The sequence below is a fragment of the Dendropsophus ebraccatus genome, chromosome 11, assembly GCF_027789765.1.
Source record: "Dendropsophus ebraccatus isolate aDenEbr1 chromosome 11, aDenEbr1.pat, whole genome shotgun sequence".
Taxonomy (NCBI): Eukaryota; Metazoa; Chordata; class Amphibia; order Anura; family Hylidae; genus Dendropsophus; species Dendropsophus ebraccatus.
Genome location: NC_091464.1, coordinates 54,666,515 through 54,680,633, shown reverse-complemented (window position 1 = coordinate 54,680,633; position 14,119 = coordinate 54,666,515). Strand labels below are relative to the sequence as shown.

At 41.7% G+C, this 14,119-nt stretch overlaps 1 protein-coding gene across 1 annotated transcript in view; it reads left to right on the top strand.

The window, feature by feature from the left end:
• Positions 1–14,119, top strand: part of DPH1 (diphthamide biosynthesis 1) — a 232,758-nt gene that overhangs the window by 149,615 nt on the left and 69,024 nt on the right. Inside the window, exons 5-6 of the mRNA XM_069945373.1 lie at positions 635–789; positions 12,039–12,160. Of these exons, the coding sequence (XP_069801474.1) occupies positions 635–789; positions 12,039–12,160 (277 nt within the window). The remainder of the gene's footprint in view (positions 1–634; positions 790–12,038; positions 12,161–14,119) is intronic.

The window sequence follows — 14,119 nt, the reverse complement described above, 5'->3', positions numbered from 1 at the left end:
TCATACACAGGGGCTTGTTTTGCAGACACACAGTTTATGTACTTGCTAACAGTTCAGTTGTAAAGATTAGAACATTTAAAGGGTTTTTCCAGGCAAAACAGATTGATTTACAGGATTCGTTATTAATCACTAATTGGTGGTGTATGAACCCCTGGCACCTTCCCACCAATCAGCTGCCGTGTTACATAATGGTTCCATTCACTGTCTAGCGGCAGGGCCTGGTTATTGCAACTTAGCTGCCATTCACTTAAATAGGAGCTGAGCTGCAGTTACACATCGCCACCACTGCATCGTGAATAGAGCAAACTGTTTCCGCCCCCATTCTCTATGTAGTGGAGATGCTGAACAGCTGATCAGCAGGAGTTCTGGGTTACGGCATCCCACCTATCAGTGATTGATGGCCTATCCTGTGGCTAGGGCATTAATCTGTTCTGACCCCTTTAAACCCCCTCTGCAAAAATGCCCATTTTTAGCCAGGGTGTTCATAGACCTGTTCCCTTTGGGGCCGGGGTTGTGAGATTTCCTCACTAAAACTAGGATTGTTGGTCAGTATGAATATGCAGTGAGTCTCTGTAAAAACTATTGTGTAAGCAGTGTGTTTCTACATCTAACTCTTGACTTTTCATTTTACCAGTCCCCATTGATGCCACACATGGAATGCGGATGTTGTATGTGTTTGTCGACATAAAAATTGATGTATCACACTTTGTGGACACTATCCGTTTCAACTTTGCACATGGGACATCACTGGCCTTCGTCAGCACTATCCAGTTTGTATCGGCACTTCAGGTAAATCCCAATCCATGCCTCTTTCTTTATATATACCGTTTTTTCCGGCATATAAGACGACTTTTTAACCCCAAAAAAATCTTCTGTTGGGGGGGTCGTCTTTTACGCTGGGTATGGTCACTGCATACGGTGGGGGGCTCAAAAATGGCCACATTCCCACCATATGCGGCAACCCCTGTAAGAAAACAACAGTTAACTCACCTATCTCCTGTTCTCAGCAGCCACTCGTCTTCCATCCAGTTCCTGGCACAGGCATCCCCGAAGCTCCTTCGACAGCCAAGCATGTCTGAGCTTCTCCCATGAGACGCTCGGCTGCCCGGGAGAGCTTCGGGGATTGACAGAGGCTTCAGGGACTTCTGGAGCCTCTGTCATTCTCCCAAAGCTCTCCCGGCAGCCGAGCATCTTCGAGCCTCTCCGATGAGATGCTCGCTGCCCGGGAGAGCTTTGGGGATATCCGGCACAGGCAGTGTCCATCACACTGCCTGCGCCAGGAACTGGACGGGAAGATAAGCGGCTACTGGGAATGGGAGATAGGTGAGTTAACTGTTGTTTTTTTTGTTTGTTTTTTCTTGAACTGCAGTTAACCCCTGCCTGACTGCAGCAGGGCTCCAGCGAGTAAACCCTGCTGCGATCAGGCAGGGGTTAACATTTTCCGGCATATAAGGCGAACCCCTGATAATCATCTTGAAAGTGAAAGGTCGTCTTATTTGTCCAGTCACCTTGTACGGCGGAAAATATGGTAATAGCCAAAGATCAGAGAAATAGTTGCAGTACTTTACACAAGAGGCAAACCTGTCACTAAAGCATTCATTTAAAGGGGTTATTCCACAAAATGGAAAAAAATTTAACTGAAATGATTCACACCACTAGCCTAACACTATCCAGTCATTCTCCAGTGTAATTTTCACCCTTTGTTGACTCATTATTTTTTTGCAGCTCTGGTCTCTTCACTTTTTGTGGGAGGGCCCAGTCTGATCATGTGACCAGGAAGTAGCTTTATTTCCCAGGATGCACTGCAGTCTGGCCTAGTAATCAGCAGTTGTTGCAGCTATTGCACCTTAAAGGGATTTAGTCAACAACAGGATAGGTAATATGTGTCTAACTGGTGGCCTTCTAAATGCTGGGACCCCCACAATTCACAAGAACTGGAGTTCCATTTGGTCTTATTTCTTGTTATATAGGAAAACATAAATGCTGCCTATTTGCCATTTGTACATCTTAAATATGAATGTTGCTTTTAAATTCAAAAATAGAAAAACTGTGTTAATTCACCACTGTCCCCTGTGTGTGTGTGTGTATGTATATGTGTATATGTGTGTGTGTGTATATATATATATATATATATATATATATATATATATATATATATATATATATATAAAATCTATTTTTTTATTTTTTTACCCCTGGAATTTCTGGAAGCTTTTGAATTGAAAACTTTCTTAACAATTGTTATGACATAGTCTGGTTCTGAAGAAATAGGTGACCATCTAGTTTTCTGTGTTATATAGTTCAGCAGAATACCCAACATCATTTATAGCAGCCTGTAGTCTGTCACACTTCAGATTACAGGCTGATGTCAAATAGCACACACCGATTGATGGGCCTTCAGAGCGGCCACGGGGTACTTTTTTTTTTTTTTGTTGTAGGATCTGGTAGTGAGTCTATGACGATATAATAATGCAATAGCTGTGAAACTAATCACAGGATCAAAGTCTGGATCCTGTAACTTTTTCGCTACTTTTCAAGAACAGGCTGCTTTATTTTCATGCTTTAGAGAATACATATCAAATAGATGGAACTCTACAAAGAGTGGTAATAGGAGCAAGCTAATGTATACTGTACATTTCATTAAATCTAACCTATTTTCAAGGGCATAACACTCCTGCAGCGTTCAAAGATTTCATTCTCCAACTTTATTAGAAAACCATTGTTGTGTCTCTTCCCCTTGAAAAAGTGTCTTAATATACTGTTGATGAGGAGAATAAAGGCATGGAGACAGCTAACATACAACTTGAAGCCTTCCTCCGTATTATAACCTTGGTGTAATTGATGTTAGCCGAAACACACTGGACCACGGATTAACACTTACACCGGAGGACGGCTACTTCTCCTCTGATTATATAAGTATGCTTATGCCTTTCGTAGCTAAAGGGTTAAAACAGAAGCCGCAGCAATATAGATACTTTACCGAGACATGAAGGAGAGAACATACAGACCTTCACATCTGAGCTTGCTATACAGTCAGCGTTTAGTGATTAATGTGCTGGTGTAGAATATTTGTTCAAGCCTTTGGAGGCAGCTCAAAACCCAATAAAAGGGCCAACAAAGACATGAACAAATGAACCAGGAGACAGTCGGGGCCATGTTTTGTCAAGATCCGTAAGCCCTTAGCATGCAGCGCCTTTCACAGCCCAATCACAGTCATGCCTGCAAGGTGGCTTGTGACACTGTTAGATGGTTAATGCCTCCGCGCTGTTTAGTAAATAAGGCCCTTGGTCTCCAGATATAAAGGCTAATTTATCACACCAGCCTTTTTTCAGCCGTCCAGTCTTCTTTATCAGGGAAGCGTCCTCTTTGATACAGCACAGAACAAATCAAACAGCCACATGGTCTATCATAACACAAAGGTCAGAAATTTCCTCTATTTTATTGTATATCAAGAGAAATAATCAGTCCATTCCAGGACGTATGTCACAAAGTCCTGGAGAAGAAAAATTGTCTGGAGAAAATGCGACCTTTCTAGATAGTTATTGCAAAATTACAAGAGAGCAGCCAACAAAAGAATAACTGTGAAGTTACAAGTGAAGAAAAGTCTCTGCTACTGACGGAGAGAATGCCTTGCTGTAGAGTCTCCTCCCCAGGGACATTACAGGGGTACCCCCACTCTCTTTTTCACATACCTCAAAACTAAATATTTATTTGCACCATTTCGGAAGCATTAAATTGTCACTGTTTAGTTTGCGTATATCAATAAAAAAAGCCAATGCAAGAAACTTTGTAATATGTCTTATCAAAGAAAAATTCATCCTTCACATACTATGTAAAAGTGACCGCGATAAACGGAGGAGTGGGCAAACTCAGCTGATCGAGTCCTTTAAGTCTGCTTTAAAATTAATGATTGCTGACCACACATCTTCAGGTTTATGTGTGGCTGATAATGATAAAAGAAAACTGACAGCATAAACAGTGGTGCCTTGGATTACGAGCATAATTCGTTCCAGGACCGTGCTTGTAATCCAAATCCACTCTTAAACCAAAGCAAATGTTCCCATAAGAAATCATACTCCACACTCCAAAAGTAATTATTTATTATTCTGAATAACACTATATGAACACTTAAACTTCACAAATCCATAAGAAAAAGATGGATTACCATTTACGCTGCTTGTGACCCAGCATCCAGGTCTGCAGTCCTCCAGCCACTACTGTATCTTCAGGCCCCGCCTCCTTCACATTGATTGACAGCCAGAGGAGGAAGGGCCTAAAGATACAGCTGGAAGATAGAAGACTGGAAACTCGGATGCAGGATCACAGCCAGTGGGGATGGAAGTATGCACTGCTGATTGTGATCTGAAAACTGACAGCACAGAAATATGCTTATCTATGCTGTCAGTTACCAGGGATGCATGAACGATACAAGGATCATTTGTGCAACCCGGCCGTCCGATTTGTTGTGCCATATTTACATACATACATACATATTTATATGTATATAAACTAAACATATGTACAATGTCATACTGACCCAAAGTATGCCAAATTATCTACAATGTCATACTGAACCAAAGTATGCCAAATTAGTGTATTTTTGGCGTATGTTGGGACAGTATCACTTCACAAAAAAAAATTAACTGCTTTGAATAACATAGTCCACTAGGCTCTTCAATACAGAGAGATCCCAGAAAAAAGTGTCACAGGGTTTAATGTCATAAGTGAGTATTCTATGCTATACATTAGGAGTATATTTTGTCAACAGGTATGAATAACACTAAGGGCCTCACCAAGCATCTACATTTTTGGAGCTCTGTAAGTGTAGCAAGGAGGATAGCATTTTTAGGCATCAGGAAAGTTTGATGCAAGATTGCCCGATTCTGAGTAGCACAAAAGAGTCGCTACCTGGGGTGTCTGGTGAGGGCTTATTTCTCTCTCCCCATTATTGAAATAAATAGGCATGAGTAACCAAGCCAAAAGTACTCGTTTATGGTGAAAATTTTAAATTTGCAGTCAGCAAAATGAGCGCATGCCCAACTAGCTAGCTCAAGTATATGACAGCTTCACATATTGCACGCCTCTACAGTTTTGTACCATAAGGGTTTACATCTAGAAAATTGTCAATAAATATCCTTGTACTGATGTCTACAAGTGCATAGAACACTAGGTAAGATTTGTAGTCTCTACTGCTAGAGAGAGGTTCTTGCTGACTCATTTTTTACTGCTTTCATTTATCTACAACTTTCATTTAAAAAAAAAAAAGGATTTAAAGGGGAACTATCAGCATGTTAGATGAATCTAACCTGCTTACAGCTCCCTATTGTGCAGGAGGTACCAAGGATGAAGGTAAGACTCTAACCTTCATCCTTAGCAGTTAGTACTTTACACTTTGGTCCGGTAAGACCATTAGGAGCACTGCCCTACCCCCAATGTGCCATCCATCGGCCCGCTCAATTGATAATTATTAGTAGGGGTGGGACAGCTGTGGGCTGATCGGCTCTTTGGGGTGGGACAGTTCTCCTAACGGTGCCCCGGTGCTCGAAAACATCTTTTCGGACCAAGGAGTAAAAGACTAACTGCACGGAAATGGCACCGAGGATGAAGGTAGGAGATAAAACAATAGGGAGCTATCAGCAGGTTAGATTTGTCCTAGTTTAAAGTTCCCCTTTAAAAATATTTTTAAGGTAAATTTCATAGATGCGGTTACTGAGTTGTGAGTTCACAGAACAGCATTTTAATAATGGCTTTAAAGTGTTACACTAAATGGCCAGTATCAGTAAGGGCTGGTCTACGCTGTGTTTATAATCACTCCTGATATAATGCGATCAATTTTGCTATAAATCCCCATTCACCCAACAAAGGCCAAAAGTGTTAAATTTTGGTCTCTGTTCAGGAAGTTTACATTGGGGTTTGGTGGATGGAATAGCACAGTTGACCATCCCTTTTTTCATTCATTTTTTAACCTGGGTCTCTGTGTATGATGGATGCAACTATGGTATCCATCATACACATAAAGGCATTTCCAAGCTCTCGTGGCTGTAATGTCTTACCGCTCCCCCACCCATCCCTATTTTTGCTTGATTGACAGTCAGGGTCTAGCTTCCAGCTCACTGCCAGCCAAGCAGGGATAGGGATGGGAGGGGGAACAAAAAGGCATTCCAACTTGCAGTACTTCATGATCTTGGGAAAGCCTGTTTGACACTTTACACTGGAGAATAAAAATAAAAAAAAATACCATGTGTCTCCTTTTCCTAATGTCCTAAAAGCTATCTAACAGTGTCAGCAGTTTGGAATCTTAAAGGGCTATTCCGCTCAAACATGTTGTTGCTCATGGTAAGACTAACAATTCCTTCCATACATGTTATTATCTATTCAGTCAGTTCAGCTGCTGCTTTCTGCTGAAGACACAAAAAACTGTGTGTGAGCTGTTTTCTCTATCTCCTCCCTTCCTTCCGAGACAGCTAAAGAAGTCACTGGCAGGCTTTATCTGCAACTTTGTAGTTTCTTTGGGTAATCTGAAAGGTTAATCTGAGGTCACGTTATTGATTAACCCTCCCGACATTACAAAATTGCTGCAAAGTTGCAGATAGAGACTTGTTTACATCCGCCATCACGGAAAGTAAGAGGGAGGAGGTAGAGAAAGAGAAAAAAGCTCATGCACAGTTTTTGTATCTTCAGTAGAAAGCATGGGCAGTCTTGCCATGGGCAGCAACATCTGAAAAGTTATATTGCAGCTGACAGATTTACTTTAAAGGGCTTATCCAGCGCAGCAAAAACATGGCCACTTTTCCCCCTCTCTTGTCTCCAGTTCAGGTGTGGTTTTCAATTATAGCGACTCTGTACCCACAATCTGACCCTCCCAAACCACTTTTACCTTCGGATAGCTGCTTTTAATCCAAGATCTGTCCTGCGGTCCGTTTGGCAGGTGATGCAGTTATTGTGCTAAAAAACAACTTTTAAACTGGCAGCCCTGTGCCCTACGGGAGTGGCCTACATTGTGTATGCATTAGGCTGGCACAACCTCTCTGTCCCTCCTCCCCACCTTCTTCATCATTAGGAATGCTCCAGGCAGATTGCCTCCTATTCCCCACCTGTGTCAGCCCGACACATGGGCTGGATCGTTAAGACACCTGTGCAAATGTTCAGCATGGAGAAAATGTTCCAGTGGCATTCCTAATGATGAAGAGGGTGGGGAGGAGGGACAGAGGGGTGGTGCAAAGTTAGGGCACAGATACTCCCGTAGGGCACGGGGCTGCCAGTTTAAAAGTAGTTTTTTAGCACAATAACTGCATCACCTGCCGAATGGACCCCAGAACAGATCTTGGATTAAAAGCAGCTATCCGAAGGTACAAGTGGTTTGGGGGGTTCAGATTGTGGGTACAGAGTCGCTTTAAGCTCCATTTACTTCAAGGGAACGGAGTTTGAAACCCTGCCCAAACTGGAGACAAGAGAGGGGGAAAAGTGGCCATGTTTTTGTAGCGCTGGATAACCCCTTTAAGATCAGTCAGTGGTATTACCCAGAGTCGCAATTTAGCCCTACCCTTAGGTTCATAATGTAAACTGATGTTTGGAGCACACATGTTGAATTGCATATTGAAATTTAATTATTGTGTTTTTCCTACCAGTCTCACAATGTTTATAATGACTTGTATATAACCTTGTTAAAACAATAAAAAGTTTGGAAATTAAAAATGTAAAGTGAATGTATCCCTATCTTGCATCCGTTTATTTGGATAATCACCCTATATTTATCTAGGGGGATGTTTTTCAATCATTGCAATGAAACTTAGGATATGATTTCATTTTTGGCTATCAAATCCACATTTCATGTAGCTCCGGTATGACTAATAAGCCCTAGTTATAACCCTCTTGGCAGCTGGCATCCCAATTTATCCGAAGTGGATCAGCAGAGGTCGATCTTTTTATGTGTGTTAATCTCATCCAGGCCATAGAAAATAGTTTTCACAGTTTGTGTCGGTGGCAGTGGAGTTTTCGTCTGTGTAGAGCGAGGGACATTGTGATCATTTTGTTGTTTATTTCCCTGTCCTCTCTGTCCTCAACCATCTGTTTCAAAATGGATGTTGACAAATTCTATCCGCTGAACAGTAATCGCTCCAACATCACTCCATAACTCTTTCATTTTTCATACTGTAGAGGAGAGGGAAGAGGAAATTGTTTACTCGTTTAATCACAAAGGGAAAACTGAATCCTTTGATCTCTCATTACGCCATCCCACACAGTGATACCAGGCTCAGCAAACAGACTAGTTAAGTCCCCGATCTCTGCCACTCACAAAATTAGCGCTCCCTATGGAACAATTAAGGAGATACCGGAGAAGATGGCCCAATCATGTCAGGATTCCCTTCTCCTATCAATCCTAGTCTAACTGTTTATTCAGTTTTCTATGTCTTTTCCACTTCATCATCCTCTCCTGTCTTCAAATAACCATCTGGCTGTGGGGATGTTTATTACAAGAGCTTCATCATGCCTGCTCCGTGGCCTTCGGACGTTCTATATCTTACCAGTCTGAGTGCCTCCATTATCCTTTTATTTTGTCCTCTGAAATCAACGGATGATTCCTGTTATCTGTTTTGAACAGCAATTGCAGAACTATCACAACAAGTTGATGGATGTTTCTTAGATTCACAGGGCTACCGTGGGGAACGGCAGTGATCAGGCGGAAGAAATATGGCTGAGTTTAGGGTCAGAGTTAAATTTAGAAGTATGGTATGGTAAGACACTTTTCAATGTAGACAGGATCCTCATGAGTTTCCAATGAGCTGGTTGAATTTCATGAAGTTCTGTCTAGAAAGTTTAAAGAAAGTTAATAAAAATAGATTAAAGGATCTCTCAGATTATTCCAATTCTCCAGCATACTATTACTGATATTCACCAATATTTTACCCAAAACTAGTTTACATTAGAAGTACACAGCTATATTTTGAATGTTCATGATAGCCCACCAGGCAGGTACAAACCGATTACATGATGCCATATCTAAATTCTATTGCATGCCAGAGCTACAAAACCATATAAATTTTAATAGAATTTTCCTCTAGGCCAGTTCAGTTTGTACATATGCATGACATTAGTAATAGAGTTGATAATATTCCCTAAGCTAGATTGAAAGGAAATTTCGTAATTATAAAAAGTAAAAGCAGAAATAATAGTGAGTTTCAGTGCAAAATGCATTGCAGTGTTATGTTTTACCGTCGGGCAGGTCACAATACTCAATCAAAGCTTTGCACAAATTGGGCCTTCTGTAGTGCCCTGTGCCACCGTATAGATGGGAGCACTGCCGTGCTGGTAAATACAATGATGGAGCAGCACTTTAATAGAATGTGAATACTCCTTTAACAAATTTTTACAACCCTCAGACACATAATAAAAGGAAGAAGAAGAGATTGATGCTTGGTGATTGCAGGAGCCAATTTACAACAAGAAACACAGCCACAGATTTACTGCCAGAATTCTAACCTAGTTTAGGCCAAAAAACTGGCTTATAGGACTAGTTTTTATATTGTAGACATTTAGGTACTGCTGCTTGGAGTAAGGTGTTAAAGGGCTATGGCTTAAGAGTCATCTTAAATTAGTCTAAGTTAAGATTGTCTTAAGCTAGGCTAGTCTTAATATACACTCACCGGCCACTTTATTAGGTACACCATGCTAGTAACGGGTTGGACCCTCTTTTGCCTTCAGAACTGCCTCAATTCTTCGTGGCATAGATTCAACAAGGTGCTGGAAGCATTCCTCAGAGATTTTGGTCCATATTGACATGATGGCATCACACAGTTGTCGCAGATTTGTCGGCTGCACATCCATGATGCGAATCTCCCGTTCCACCACATCCCAAAGATGCTCTATTGGATTGAGATCTGGTGACTGTGGAGGCCATTTGAGTACAGTGAACTCATTGTCATGTTCAAGAAACCAGTCTGAGATGATTCTAGCTTTATGACATGGCGCATTATCCTGCTGAAAGTAGCCATCAGATGTTGGGTACATTGTGGTCATAAAGGGATGGACATGGTCAGCAACAATACTCAGGTAGGCTGTGGCGTTGCAACGATGCTCAATTGGTACCAAGGGGCCCAAAGAGTGCCAAGAAAATATTCCCCACACCATAACACCACCACCACCTGCCTGAACCGTTGATACAAGGCAGGATGGATCCATGCTTTCATGTTGCTGACGCCAAATTCTGACCCTACCATCCGAATGTCGCAGCAGAAATCGAGACTTATCAGACCAGGCAACGTTTTTCCAATCTTCTACTGTCCAATTTCGATGAGCTTGTGCAAATTGTAGCCTCAGTTTCCTGTTCTTAGCTGAAAGGAGTGGCACCCGGTGTGGTCTTCTGCTGCTGTAGCCCATCTGCCTCAAAGTTGGACGTACTGTGCATTCAGAGATGCTCTTCTGCCTACCTTGGTTGTAATGGTTGGCTATTTGAGTCACTGTTGCCTTTCTATCAGCTCGAACCAGTCTGCCCATTCTCCTCTGACCTCTGGCATCAACAAGGCATTTCCGCCCACAGAACTGCCGCTCACTGGATGTTTTTTCTTTATCGGGCCATTCTCTGTAAACCCTAGAGATGGTTGTGCGTGAAAATCCCAGTAGATCAGCAGTTTCTGAAATACTCAGACCAGCCCTTCTGGCACCAACAACCATGCCACGTTCAAAGGCACTCAAATCACCTTTCTTCCCCATACTGATGCTCGGTTTGAACTGCAGGAGATTGTTTTGACCATGTCTACATGCCTAAATGCACTGAGTTGCCGCCATGTGATTGGCTGATTAGAAATTAAGTGGTAACGTGCAGTTGGACAGGTGTACCTAATAAAGTGGCCGGTGAGTGTAGTCTGAAACTAGACAGATTGTCACAGATGTATCAAACGGTCTTGATAAAGCAGATTCTTGGACTGTCTAGTCTGTCAAGAATGTCATATATCATATTTTGTATATTTAGTTAAGCCATTACAATATGGCGTTGACCTTCTAAACACATAGAGATGTTTTCATTCCTTAAACCTGTATTACATAGCCCAGTTAACAGTAAGTGAGCACTGATCTGCTAGATCGGCGCTCACTTATAGAGCCTATTAAACGGCTTGATAATTGTGCAGCAAGGGCTGTATATTTATCGTTAATGATGTCCGTGCAGCCCTTGCTTTATATAGTAAACAATAACATTATACTTACCTGTCCACGCTTCACTGTGTCCTCCTGCCTGTTCCCCACTCACTGCAGCCACCTTTGAAATGTCTGAACCTGCCTGTACAGTGACAGACTGTTCAGCCAATCACTGACTGAGACGTGACGGCACCGCAGCCAGTGATTGGCTGAGGGGCCTGTCACTTTAAAGACTGCTTCAGAAGTTTCAGCGGTGGCACAATGATCACTTCATCATTGTCTTTATTACATAGAGCGATATCTGCCTGAATTGGCCTGATCGGTACTACTTCCACATACTTCAACCAATGCATGCTAGCTCTTCTCTGTGCTGTAATGTCTGTAATTTTTACAGTGCTGCCAGTATTCCACAAAATTGCTGTTTTACACAGTTGTCAGCATCGCTATACTCATCTACATGGCCTTTTTTCCCATTATTGCAGTGTAGTATAATTACAGATGGATATAATTCTCCCATTCTCAAACACTTAATTTCGTAACGTGTTGTGCCGCTTCTACAACTGGCCATCATATATTACTGCAAGTTTTGGCAAACATGTTTCTTGTGGACATCAAAAACATTAAGCCCCAACCTATTAATATAAAGCACAGGAATTGCCAGACTGCATCTGCTTCCCCTGTACAAGAGAAAGATAATTCACAAACAGCCAAATGAAATATTAAAAGAGCTCATGCAGGAAGACAACTCAGCTCTTATGTTCCTAGTGTGATAGTAATTGTCTGTAATAATGGGTCTAACTGGTTTGGCTAATGTAACTTTAATTTCCATTCTGTGACCTTAACAAAACCTCCGGTATTTGCTGACTTGGTCCCCTTTTGTTTTTGTGTTCTTTGTTTTATCTTAGGCTGCTGCTCAAGAACTTCGCCCTGAGTATAAAGTTCTCATCCCCCAGTGTAAACCGCTATCACCAGGAGAAATACTGGGATGCACCTCCCCACGACTAGAGTCTTCTGTAGATGCTGTTGTGTAAGTCTTTGCAACACGAAACCTGCTTAACTTTAAAGTGAATGTGTCATAAAAATGACCTTTTGTTTAAATCTAATTTTAAGTTAAACATACTTTTTTGAGAATATTTGGTCATTTTTTTTTCAGATGTTTCATTTTACCCCCAATATCATAAAATAATCCAGAAATCTTGCAGTTTTCATTCTGGCCACAAATCCTAATTAGCTGAGACTTCATATTCTGTACACATCACATTCTCCTCTGCAACACAGAGAAGATAAAAATGAAAGGTGACACCAGTCTAGATACAGAGTGATCAGGTCATTCACAATAGCTGATGGTCTTAAAGTGGCTATCCAGCATTAGGAAAACATGGCCACTTTCTTTCAGAACCAGCTTCGTTCTTGTCTCCATTTTGGCTGGGGTTTTGTAACCTCACCTGAAATGAAGACAAGAGTGGTGCTGTCTCTTGAAGAAAGTGGACATGATTTTCTAACATTGGGTAACCCTTTTAACTCTCCTCCAGCACCGCACCCCCCCCCCAGTCTATGAGTCACCTCAAGTCTTCTGCTTCCATTGCCTACGTAGCTGCTGTAAAGCATATATGTAAATGCTGTTAACAGAGCAGAAACCCAAGTAGCATGGCTCCTCCCTTAACAGTGTAAAAAAAAAAAAAGAATCTGAATCTTGGTGACATGTTCTCCAGGTGAAATTAGGATGAACAAGTACATAACGATCCAGGATAATGCTGCATTTACAAGGAGCAATAATTTGCCCAATCGATTAACGATTTTGAAGTAACTGGTTTTTATAACGATCAGCGTTTAGACAAATAAATTGTTCGAAAAATAGTTATTGCGATCATTTTTAAGATCGGTTAAAGAGGATGTACCACCTGGTACATCCTCTTTAACCTAAACCCACTGATCGAACATTGCCGGCACGGGGAAGCCAGTGCCGCGGCCCGTTTTTCGGACCGAGGCCCCGTTCCCGTGCACGGCGCTGTTCTATGCACCGGAACCGGTCGGTGCTCAAGCACTGGAGGCGGGCCGGGCCGCCCCCAGTGGGAGGGAATTCCCTCCCCTGTGTGACGCGGCTCCCTTAGAATCCTCTTTAAGTCCATCTCACACATAGGGTGAATCTTTGAAAGACTCTTTACATGAAGCCATCTGCGAATTTTTAGCGAACGACCAACAACGATTTGAGAACATGTTGAAAGATCAAAATGAACAATTTCTTGCTCGTCGCTTGATCTTTCGCTGTGTTTACATGAGCCGATTATCACTCAAATGCGATCGTTTTTCTGAAAATTCAAACGCTAATAGCTCTGTGAAAACGCTCCATAACACACTTCAATAAAGCACTATACAATATACACTTTGACATTGCCCAATCCACACATCTTATTGGCCATGGGAAAAGTCACTTGTCAATTTATTTAATACATTTCAGGAGGAAAAACAGAGGGCTGACACAAATTACAGTTCTCAAAGAAAAGTTCCGGAATTATTTCATGGAGTCCACAAGACAGGTAGAGAAGAGCTCTCATAAGGAAGCCTGTCAGTGTTTCATACTGCCTATGGTTTGGGCAGTATGAAACGTGACGGGTTCCCTTTTTGAAGGGCAGGTCACAGTGCACTCATACTGGTGGTGTTCTTATGCGGTGTAAAATACGAGTGCATTCCTGCCCTATCATTAAGTTGTCATTCCCCTGTTAAATTTGATACCTGTGTTTATTAACATAGCGTCCAGCATGTGAAGCTTTTGCGTTTTTGACTTTTTAATGCATTTCAAATCTTAGTTTTGTTAGTTTTGGCTTTTTGTTCCTCCCAACCTCGATCCAGTCATTTTCATTTAGATTTATTTGAGGTTAGAATCTCATTAGAATTTTGAGTAACAATATATTCCACAGAGATGTATAATTTGGTGTGGAGACGATACAAATAATGATGGCACTGGGGTATAATGCCTGCCCCGCTG